Genomic DNA, 12,311 nt, shown 5'->3' on the forward strand with positions numbered 1-12,311 from the left:
GAGCTCGAAATTTATAAAATTACAAGCATCATAACACATCATTTTGTGCTATATAGTTTGACTTAAAAAAGTACAAGAAATGAAACATTGAACTTTTCACTTATATCTACTTGCATGTATCTATATTTTCCATGCATATTTCTACACATATATAAGTGCAACTAAATTTGCATAGCCTTTTTAATCAGGGCTAGTCCAGCTCTTTTGGAGGTCTAAAATGAAACGCGAATTCGGGGTCTTTTTCGAATTGTATTATTACAATGCAAAACAACTAACCACGAATATGCTTGTCTTTTCAACTAACTTAAGGGTGACTTGGATTCCTAGGGCTCTGCACTTCTGTTTCTGCAAACGGATCAAATTCTTCGGTGTCTGAATTTGAAACTGGAGCCTTGATCATGATACTCTAGATAAATGCCATCATCTACAAATGAACAAATTTTAAAATCTTGATATTTCATGAAACAATTTCAACTCATTTAGTTATTATTAGGTTGATTTTATTGGAACAGTTTTTAGGTTTTTAGTGTCGTACTCCCAGCAGGGCCATCTCCGAGAATCCTAACAAATTTTGGGACGAAGGCGAGTATAAATTCAGGCCCCAAGTAAAATATAAGCTCGATAACTCATATATTGTATATTATTTGGATTTTGGGCCTGACTTATCGGGTATTGTTTAAACAAAACTTTTGATTAGACCTAATATAGTTTTCTCTTATATATATATATATATATATATAAAATTTTTAAAGCATCTTCGGGCCTAAGGCTATCGACCTCCTTGCCTCCCCTTCCCAGATGGCCCTGACTCTCAGGCCCGTAGGCTTGAGTTCGAGTGCTCGACACAAAAACCCTAAATACTATATTCCAATAGATTTTACTAGTATTTTATGGATAAGTAAAAAAATGAAGTACCACAGTGAAGGCAGCACACATAAGACTAAAACCAGGAAAATGAAACGGAGCATGATCAGATAGAAATAAAGCTGCAAAAAAATAAAAATAAAAAAATGTTTAGTAGATACAATAAATTTCAAATAATTAATAATGAAAAGTATATGCTTGAATGGTTCTTGACCTGTTAGAGGACTGAAAATCAGTGGAGAGATAATACCAGCAAATGAGCATAGGCCCGTAATGCACCCTTGCGCCTTGCCCTGCAAGATATAGTTAAAAGAACTCGATAAGAACTTAAGATGTGAAACGGGTTGGGTCGAGTTGAGCCCCCCCTCCCCCAAAAAAAAAAAATAATAAGACAAAAATTCACGGTATTGTAAGCACTTAATATTATAAGTCACCTGCTCGGTAGGGCCAACTTGTTTGGATACAATTCTCCGTAACTGAAATAAGGTAGAAACTATAAAAACAGTAAAATATTGGCGCGCACAGGTTCAAAACCAGACCGAACCATAGTCAAATAAAAACCGAAAATTTGGCTAAATGACATCGTTTAATTAAAATAAAACAAAAAATCTGGCTTTGGACGGAACCAGACCGAGAACCAAATTTGTTGTATCATGGACCAAGAACCGGACCTTACAAACTGGTCCCAATCCGGTTGCATATTAAACAGTGTAAACCAAGTTTTTCCTAGTAAACAAAAATAATGTAGACATGAACTCACACTTGGTCCTGCAAAAATGGACAGAATCTGCAACATTGATGCAGCATAGACAGCCTATTTTCACACAAAACTAGTTAGCAAAACCGAGACGTATTATAGAGGATTTTATGCGCACGTATCGCATAAGTGTGTACCCAGGAGCTCCAAGCTACAGCAAGAAGAGAAATCTGCATTATAATCCAAATTACATATAAAGTTATAATTTTTTTGCTTAAAAATTAAGATAAAATATTCAGTATTGCATTGGTTGCTTACATGTATACAGTTGAAAGCAAGTCCAATTGCTAGTACTTTTTCTTCACTGATTACCCGAGTCAACACGGGCATGAGAATCATCTGCATGTTAAAAATACAATGTATGAAATATTTATAAATTAGGAAAATTGGTTTTAAATAATCCCAACTATGCCATACTGGCAAGTGGCAAATAACAGTCCCAACTTCACTCTTGGCTGGTGACGGTTCCAGTTAAAGATGTCTTTTTGACCAATAGTCCGCGACTAACGCAGCTAACCATCCGTTAGTCTAATGCTGACGTGGCACACCTAGTTGCCAGTAAACATCTATGTGGCAACATTACGTGGCAATAATCATCTGTTTCTTTTTAAGAAAATTGGTTTAGATAATCCCAACTAAAGGTCTATTTTTTCCAATGGTCAGCTATGCATGCCACGTAAGCAACAAAATTAACGGAGTTAACTATTCGTTAGTCGCGAACCGTTGGAAAAAATACACCTTTAGTTGGGACTGCCGCCAGCCAAGTGAGAAGCTGTGACTTTTATTTGCCAATAGGGTATAGCTATGATTATTTAAAACCAGTTTTCCTATATAAACTGTAACCTTAAGAATAACATAATGACGAAAGGGGTGCGGAAGGCATACTTGAGATATGATTCCGGCAATTCCATATATGATCATCAGGTCCGAAAACTGGTCTTTGTCAAAATGGAATTCAGCTTTCAAATAGTACTACAAAATGCAAACAAATCCAACAAATGAATGATACAGATCATAAAAAATTCAAAGCTGTTTTATATAATGGATATATATATATATATATATATAAGGTACCAATAATGCAGATAACAGGCCAAGATCACCAAGCATGTTGAAGAATGCCACAATAGCTGCTTGTGAAAAAGTCCAGCTGAAAATTATATTAATATATATAATTACATCAAACTTTCAAATTTAAACCAAAATTTCAAAATTCAAATTCATTAAATATTAATGAAAATATAATTATAAACTTTTATATTTTGATATTTAAGATTCAAATTTTCATAGTTCATAATCAAACATTCATTTAATCCTAAACAATGAAAAACAATTCAAGTATCGAGTAGACACCGATATAATCGATAAAATTTTACATTTTTAATAAATATTTTTCTAAATAAACTTATATATTAAATTTAAAAGCTTCTATTTAAGTGAGTGAAATATAATCAATCAATCAATCATGCCCAGTAAAATCCCACCGACAGCAAAGCTATAAGTAGGGTCTGGGGAGGGTGGGATGTAGGCACACCGTACCCAGGAGCGGACCCACATAGTGTGGATCGGGGTCCCGGGACACCAATGTTTTTTAAAAATTTATTAGAAGCGGTATATTAAATTTTTTGAGGACCCCATAAGATTTAATACTTGGAACCCATACTATTAATGTTGATGTGGTCTGGTGGAAAGTCCCTTGTTTTATCTTTGAAAGGTCATGGGTTCAAGTCTTACAAGGCTCAGTTTTTGGTTTTTTGTGTTAATTTTTAGTGTTAATCAATCATTTGATTGCTAATGTTGCAATGATAACTTTGGAAACATTCAAACACCTCTAAAATACATATCATTGTTTTCAACTTTATGCATGGTTTTCTTTAGAAACATTCAAACACTTTAAAATATCAGTTTTATTTTTCACTAGTTTAAGTTAATGGTTTTCAACACATGCTTATGAAAGGGTGGATGTAGGTTCTATCTCAAAAATGTTTAAGAAAGGGAAAACAAAGTGTTTATGTGTCAACCCGACCCATTTTGACCCGTTCAGGTAGTGATGATTGAAAAGAAAGTTTTATTATGATATTGTTTTTTATTATGTTCTTCTCCTCGACCCGACCTGAACAACGACCGACCCGAAAAATTTGAACACCGAAAATATGGGACCCCATTGGCAAAAAATCCCGGGTCCGCCACTGACCGTACCTCTATCCAAAGGAATAAAGAGGTGGCTTCCAGAGAGACCATCGGCTCTAAGTACATGTGTATGAAGCAAAATAAAGGAAATCAAAGTTTAACAGTTATATAAAAACTACTACTAATTATAATAATATTAATAATAAGATCACAGTTTAACAGCTATATAAAAGCTAATAATAATTATAATAATAATAATAATATATGTAAGGGAAATACCATTATGGTATGTGACCTAAATAAGTTAAGTCTAAGCCCTAAGGTATTCAATTCTCTCTAAAAATCCTTAACTTTAATTCTACTTCTCCACAAATTCCTATCCTCAACCATGTCCTCGGAGAGGTTTAGGTCTATTAAATCATGCCTAATCCTCTCATCCCAAGTCAATTTCGGTCGTCCTCTACCCCTCCTCCAGTAATGTTTTCTACGGATCTAACAGGATTCGTCGTCTGTCTTCTCTTTACATGTCCAAACCATCTCAATCTCCACTCTCTTATCTTGTCTGCTATGTTCGCCACCCCTAATCTCTCGCGAAACACAACGTTTCTTATTCGGTCTAGCCTTGTGTGCCCACACATCCAACGTAGCATTCTCATTTCTGCTACCTCCATCTTCCGCAGTTGTGCCTTCTTGATGGCCCAACAATCTGTTCCATATAGCATTGCAGGTCTAACTGCCACCCTATAGAATTTTCCCTTTAGTTTAATCGGGAAACTCTTGTCGCACAATATACCTGTGGCTGCTTTCCATCTACACCATCCTACCTGAACTCGGTGGGTCACATCACTGTCTAATTCCCCATCGCTCTGTACAAATGATCCTAAATACTTGAACTTCGTTACCTGCGGGACCACCTGCCCTTCAATTGTGATCTGTGCGTCTTCATTGTCGTTTATCCCACCAAAATCACAGTGGAGGTACTCCGTCTTAGATCGGCTAATCTTTAAACCTTTTGTCTCTAAGGTTGTTCGCCACTCCTCAAGCCTCATGTTTAGATCTTGTTTTTTCTCAGCAAGTAACACAATATCGTCTGCGAACATCATGCACCACGAGAGAGTCCCCTGAATCGACTTTGACAACTCATCCAAGACTACTGCAAAAAGAAACGGGCTCAACGCTGACCCCTGGTGAAGACCTACCTCTACAGGAAAGAAATCAGTATCCCCCACTGGCGCACGGACACTTGTTTCACTCCTGGTATACATATCCATAATTATATCTATGTATTTCCTGGGCACTCTTCTACCCTCCAAGCACTCCCAGAGCACCTGTCGTGGCACACTGTCGTAGGCCTTTTCTAGGTCAATAAACACCATATGTAGATCACGCTTCTTCTCCCTATACTTTTCCATTAATCTTCTTATAAGGTGTATTGCCTCTGTGGTGGAACGCCCCGGCATGAAGCCAAATTGGTTGACCGTAACCTGAGTTTCTCTTCTAAGTCTAACCTCAATCACTCTTTCCCATAGCTTCATAGTATGGCTTAGTAGTTTGATTCCTCGGTAGTTACCACAACATTGGGCGTCTCCTTTGTTCTTATAGATAGGAACTACAACGCTGCTCCTCCACTGGTCTGGCATCTTACCTGATTTGAGAATACTATTGAACAGAGTAGTTAACCACATGACTCCTTCCTCCCCCCAGACACTTCCACACCTCGATGGGTATGTTGTCTGGGCCAACCGCCTTAGACCTTCCCATCCTCCTAAGTGCATCCTTCACCTCTTCTCGTGTGATCCGTCGGCAGTAGCAGTTATTCGATTGTTGTCGTTGAAAGTTTGTGTTGTCATGTTCTTCTTGGTAAGCTCTCCCATTGTTAAAAAGATTGTGGAAGTAGGTTTGCCATCTTAGCTTGATGTCCTGCTCCTTGACCGGTACATGCCCATCTGTATCCTTTATGAACTTCACCGGTCCTAGATCTTGCCTTCTACGCTCCCTGGCTTTGGCAATCTTAAACATAACATGTTCCCCCTCTTTTGTTTCTAGACTTTCATACATCCGTTTAAAGGCCGCCTTCTTTGCTTCCGCCACTGCCTTCTTCGCCTCTATCTTGGCCGTTTTGTAGTTGTCCCTCAATTCCACTCGCTCCTCCTCATTCGTGCACCTCATTAGCTCCCTAAAACATCCTTGTTTGTCCCTTATCTTGTCTTGCACTGCGTCATTCCACCACCAAGACTCCTTATGCCCACTTGTCTTTCCTGTTGTGACCCCGAGAGTCTCCTTTGCTACTTGGATGATCTTTGTCTCCATAGCTTCCCATATATGAGTTGAGTCCCCATTTAGTCGAGCCCGCGTATGCAGTATGAGTTTATCCTTAAACAGTAGGAGATTTTCGTCCTTCAAATTTCCCCATCGAATTCTCGGTGTACCTTTCTTCTCTCGAACAGTCAGCTTATTTCTGAAGGCTATATCTGTCACTAGTAGTCGATGTTGAGTCACAACTGCCTCCCCAGGTATGACTTTGCAGTCCTTCCACCAACGTCGGTCTCCTTGCCTCATCAAAAGGTAGTCAATTTGCGTGTCGCGTCCGCCACTGCTAAAAGTGATTAAATGAGAATCTTGTTTCCTAAAATAAGAATTTATAATACCTAGGTCATGTGCCACCGCAAACTCTAGAAGATCTGTTCCGATCTCATTCCTATCACCAAAACCGAAACCCCCATGTACGGCTTAAAAACCATCGTTAGCCTTACCAATGTGTCCATTAAAATCACCTCCTATGCAAATCCTCTCCCTCCTAGGTATGCCCCCTACCACTGCGTCTAGGCAATCCCAAAATTCTCTCTTTTCCTGATCCCCTAGGCCTACATGAGGCGCGTAGGCGGAGACTACTGCCACTACTTCCTCTCCTAGTACTAATTTCAACACCATAATCCTGTCATTATGTCTTATCACCTCCACCACACTAGTGTGTATTTCCTTAGCCACTAGAAACCCGACTCCATTTCTAGCTCCATCAGACCCCGAGTACCACAACTTATACCCATTACACTCAGCCCCTCTATGTCCTTTCCACTTAGTCTCCTGGAGGCATGCTATCTGAACCCTACGTCTTTTAAGCACATCTACCAATTCTAGCAACTTACCATTTAATGTTCCTACATTCCAAGAAGCCAAACGCAATATACGCTCCCTATCTTTACTCTTTCCTACACCCCTCGTTTTAGGACATGGTCTCAAGTAATAGTCATGGTTCCTACGCTCTATGGTTGCAACTAATCACACAAACACAAGCAATAGAACACCAAATCGATAATAATAATAATAATAATAATAATAATAATAATAATAATAGTAACAGAAATATAATATTTTAAAAAATTAGCTTAACAAAATTTATAACTGTCACATCAAAGTTTATCTTTTTTAGAAGCGCATCTTGACTGTTGTATGTGTTAACAGATTACATTATATTTCATTCAACCCATGTAATACATGAACAGAATGACCATTTTAGTTAAATTATGGATCCACAAGCACAAGATGTTATAATAAATTGTTTTATGACTTGCCTGCTCTTCAACAAGGAAAATGAATCATGCAAAGAAGGAATTGTTCGCAAAGGTGACCGCTTATTAATATTCTCCTTTTCAAGAAGACATTCATCTGTTGTTTCGTTTTCCGGTGTAACATTAATCGCAGGCGGTGTCATGCTAGATTCCGGCAGAAAAACTCTCATGTATATTACTGAAAACATTGCAGTAGCTGCTGATACCTAAAACAATATAATAGAGGGTTCATGAACACATTTTTCGAGTAACTGAAGCGCATATTAACATTGTGTTCTCCAGTCTCATTTAACGAGAGAAAAGAAAGAATTTAGGAAGGTGTCATGATAATTAATGTTTATTTCCTTCATTCCAAATCCTTCCAAATTGAATATATTTGGAAGGAAAGGATTTTAAAAACATAAAATATTTAATTTTCTATCCATTTTCTTCGAACTCGGAACACGATAGATAATTAAATCTTTCTCTTCTATTTCCTTCTTTTCTTTCGTTTATTAAACTCGGAAACATAGCGTAACAGTTATGTGTGATTACTTGAAAGACGGAGGCGATGGATGGGAGGAAATGAGTAAGAAGGTTGCCGATGACGAACGAACATGATGAGATGCCAGAGAGAATTCCGAACCTCGACGCCCGTTGTTGCTCTGACACATTATCAGCCTGGCAGTTATTATATCAAACTAGGGATGACATCGGTATCGTACTGGTACTGTATCAAAAAATACGAGTACCAAAAGGGAGTAATATAATGTACACTATACTGAATACTGCACCGATTCTTTACTACTAATACTCTATTATTTTTAAGTTAAATCAAGCTTTGACCAATGTATTGCATTTTTTTTATTTTTTTATTTTTTTTATAAATACCACACTGTCTTTTTATACTTTTCTTTTGTTATATGAAAATTGTTTCACTTTATATCTAGGATACTAGTTCAAAAGCAAGTTTAAAACTTACCACATAAGCAAGTGCAAGAAAGATGACAGTTCCATCACACATCATGGAGGCGAGAGTTTTGAGCACAAAGTATGCATAGAAGAATCCTTCTTCCCTGCTATATGCCAAGATCAATCAACATGTTAGTTTAGTGGCAGACTTACAAAATTTGTCATGGGGCTGTAGGGGTCATTGTTAAAATTTCATAGGGGGTTAGTCGGGATATTTAACAATTAGCATATGTATGTATAGGATGATTATAATTACAGAACTCTTAAATTATTTTAGAACTTAAAGGAACTCTTAATAACTAACGTTTTTTATAAAAAAAAATTTGTATGTTAATGTAATTTGAGTGTAGTATATCACTTTTTATATCTATATTTACTATTACAATTATGAAAATTAGTTTTTACACAAATCTAATTTTTTTTTGCATATATGTAAATTTGTTATTACATAAATTTTACACATGTAAACTTGTGATATATATGTAATCAAAAAATTATATATAAGATATGGTAAAACTAGTTTCAAACAATGTTAATATATGCAAAAAATTAAAAAAATATTTGATTGTTATCAATGCATACTGAAGATATAGAATAATGTTTATAATAAATTATATGTTTACCTGTTGGGAAAATAGCGAGTAGCATAGGGAAGGTGAGAACCAGTTTCCGTCCATATCGATCGGACAAATTTCCAATTAGGGGCATCATCACTAGACTTCCCAAGCCGATTACCTGATGATTAACATTGAGTTTCTTATTAATATCAATATTGTCATCAAATTAACCTTATATTACAATTTAGGAGAATGTAACTATATCAACTAAATGAAAGTTTTTCTAATGTGTGTTATTTTGGATCATCCTAAAATTTCATAAAGTACTCTTCCTATTCTAAAAGTTTGACACTTTATCATGAGTCTGATCTTAATTATCACTGAAGATGTTAAAATGACAGCTAAAATAAGATTAAAGTTACTGGTTTTCTTTGGATCAAGCAGAGATCCTCTCTCTCTCTCTCTATATGTTATATGGGAACACTAGTGTAGGTTGGATGTTGTTTAACGTGTGCTTGGTTTGTTTTGGTGTAAATTTCTTTTATCCGTTTATGTTTTCTCCAACGGCTTACTATAGGTTTTTATTTATTTTTTATTTTTTACTTTTTTTAATTAATTTCTTCAGTCTTTCAAAAAAATAATAAGATGAAATGACTAGCTTAATTTTGTAATAGATAATTTAATAAAATATTTATAATTTTGTAATAAATTTGCAATTTAGTTTTGTTTGGTTGTAGACTTGTCTTTTTAAAAGAAAAATATAAACGCGTAAATTAATAAAATATGATGAGGTGACAGTAAATTAATTAAAACTCACAAAGAAGATTTTAAGGAGTTGGAAAAAATGTAAAAGTTTGTTCACCTCTAAATATATGCCATCAAAAAGAATTAAACCTACATACAAATCAAAAGTTAGAAACCTTAAAGATGTAAAACTTAGTGCCGTTAAACGGGTCGTGTAGGAGGGTTGGCAGGTCCAACCGGCATAAACCCAAAAAATTTGTACGGCACGTGAACTCAAGCAATCAAGCATGACCTGTATATTCGTGGGTTGACCCGAAAACGAATATCGTGTAAAACACTTGTACCAGAACACAACTTGTATATTCGCAAGTTGACCCAATCATGACTCATCCGGCCCGAAAATTTTTTATTTTCTTTATATTGTTTTTACATACTGATACTTTAAATATGCATTTTAACAATAAAAGAATATAAATTTATATAAATCAAGTACATTTTAATTACAAAATCTGATGTCATCTATATCTTTTAGTTATAAATTTGTTATACGGGTTCAATCCGTGCCTTAACCCATTAATACCAAAAACAAGTTCGTGAATTTCGTGTTAAGTTCGTGTCATATGACAAATTCACACCCCTAATTTTTAATACTTTAAATTTACATTTTTAACAATCAAAAAATACAAATTTATATAAATCAAGTGCATTTTAATTACAAAATCTTATATGACATTTATATCTTTTAGTTAAAAATTTGTCAAAACGGTTCAATCCGCAAATTCATCAGGTTAACCTGAACCCATTTATACCAAAAATAAACTAGCGAATTTATATCATCGAGTTAACCTAAACCCATTTATATAAAAAACAAACTCATGAATTCTGTTAAGTCAGTGTCGTGTCAGAAATTCACACCGCTAATGTAAATTATACGTTCAAACTCACTAACGTAATACATGGCTACATGCACACTAGGGGTGTGCAAGAAACCGAAAACCGATCCGAAACCGAAAAACCGAAAAATCCAAACCGAGAAAATCGAACTGAAACAAAAACCGACGGTTCGGTTTTATGCTTTTGTAAAACCGAACTAACGGTTCAGTTTTGGTTTTACATGTAATAAAACCGAAAAAACCGAACTGAACCGAATTTATATATTTTTATTTATTTTATTTTACGTAATTTATAAGAATTTAATAAATATCTAACTCAAATACTTTTGGCCAAATGTATAAAACTCAATTAGTTACAGCTAATAAAGTTAACTATAAGATAAACTCATTATTTTCGGCCAACTTTACTTTCGGCACAAAATTTTCAAGTTCATCGAAAAAACCGAAATTGAAACCAAAACGAAAACCCCAAAAAACCAAAACCGAACGGAATCAAAAATCTAAAAACCGAAGTTTTGATTTTCGGTTTGGTTTTAGCCCAAAACCGCACCACGCACATCCATAATGCACACTACTAAACAAACTATCATCATAACATTGATACAAGTATATAACCACCTTCACTACATATTTAACCGTTTGTAGTGCTATATATCAAAACCTACATAATAAATATGATAAATAAATTTAAAAAAATATATATACCGCTTGTTGAACTCCGGTGAGGTAAATGGCTAAGGAGCATTCATCTTTACCGGGACAAATCGCGGCCAAGCTGACGTCGGTTATCGCTGGAATCAACATAAAATGAGAGAAATTGAACAAGAAAACCGTCACAAAGAGGTGGCTCAAGGAGGTGTTCATCTCCACCGTGATAAATGTGTTGGTGGTGGAGTGGTTTAAAAGACACAACAAAGATTGGATGTTTTTTTAGGATGTTGGAGGCATATGTATTTATAACTTGCATGAACGTGGGGAGAAAAGGTTGCATCATTAAGATGTTGGGTTTTTTAAATACATAAAAATGAAATTGGAATTTTGAAACCATATAAAGACAAAAATTGCCCCTAGCAAAACCCTTTGTTCGATGGATTAAAATTCTTTGATTAATCGAAATTAATTGAAATTACGAAGGAATCGATTTTTAGGGTTTTGTATCGAGTTTGTAGAATCAGAAAAGATTTTTTGGAATGAAGTTATGTCGAATGAACGATAATGAATCCAAATGAGCAAATGAATTTTGCTTCGAATTAATTATGGCGTCATTTTTTTGGATTTTCCGACAAAAGACATTCAATTTGTAGTCGTCTTGATTTTATGGATGGTTTCAATTTGGAGGAAATTCAATAATTTTGTAAATTCTTGAATAACTTTGACTTCTAGGTATTAGGAAGGATTTTGATTGTTGCATGTAAAATTGTTTGTGGGTGGTATTTTAGTCACAAATGATGAATTCCAAAGGAGGTTGGAGGAACGTAACTAAATCAATTTTCTAAAAATAATCAAAGTTACGAATGAATCGATTTTTATGGGTTTAGATCGGGTTTATAGATTCAGAAAACATTTTGGAACAATTCGATTTTCGAGAATGAAGTTATGTGTCACGAACGATCAGAATACAAATCCAAATGATCAAATGATTCTTGCTTCAAATAAATTATGGCCTCAGTTTTTTCGATTTGCTGAAAAAAGACATCCAATTTGTAATCATCTTGATTTTAAGGGGTGTCGAAGCACGAAATGAATCTAACCTGATCCATGACGATGTTTCCACGGATTTTCGAGATGAACGAACCACGTCTTGATCTTCTTCTTCTGCGGCGGCGCCTGTGACCTGCAATGTTGA

General features: G+C 35.4%; 1 protein-coding gene across 1 annotated transcript; it reads right to left on the reverse strand.

Annotated features, from left to right (window-relative positions):
- Window positions 1-406: 406 nt before the first annotated feature.
- On the reverse strand, window positions 407-11,370 carry LOC143564538 (uncharacterized). The gene is made up of 14 exons (XM_077051786.1): window positions 11,171-11,370; window positions 8,895-9,006; window positions 8,282-8,394; window positions 7,855-7,980; window positions 7,324-7,526; window positions 2,696-2,771; window positions 2,507-2,593; window positions 1,880-1,960; window positions 1,759-1,791; window positions 1,625-1,678; window positions 1,299-1,340; window positions 1,079-1,157; window positions 916-986; window positions 407-424 (listed from the first exon to the last, which is right to left on the reverse strand). Exons 1-14 carry the CDS (start codon window positions 11,327-11,329, stop codon window positions 407-409), a joined length of 1,254 nt encoding a protein of 417 aa, XP_076907901.1. The 5' UTR covers window positions 11,330-11,370.
- Between the last annotated feature and the right edge of the window lie 941 nt (window positions 11,371-12,311).

Source organism: Bidens hawaiensis, unplaced genomic scaffold (assembly GCF_021521415.1).
Source record: "Bidens hawaiensis isolate Kalapana, Puna unplaced genomic scaffold, B.hawaiensis_p1.1 tig00022014_1, whole genome shotgun sequence".
Lineage (NCBI taxonomy): Eukaryota > Viridiplantae > Streptophyta > Magnoliopsida > Asterales > Asteraceae > Bidens > Bidens hawaiensis.

Bases quoted from the DNA above. Each gene is read 5' to 3' on its own strand.
- LOC143564538 (XM_077051786.1), bottom strand. From the start codon at position 11,329: ATGAACACCTCCTTGAGCCACCTCTTTGTGACGGTTTTCTTGTTCAAT. The intron at 9,007-11,170 runs GTATATATATTT...GTTAATCATCAG, and splicing joins TCACCGGAGTTCAACAAGCG to GTAATCGGCTTGGGAAGTCT. The intron at 1,792-1,879 runs GTAAGCAACCAA...ATTATAATGCAG, and splicing joins TTGCTTTCAACTGTATACAT to ATTTCTCTTCTTGCTGTAGC.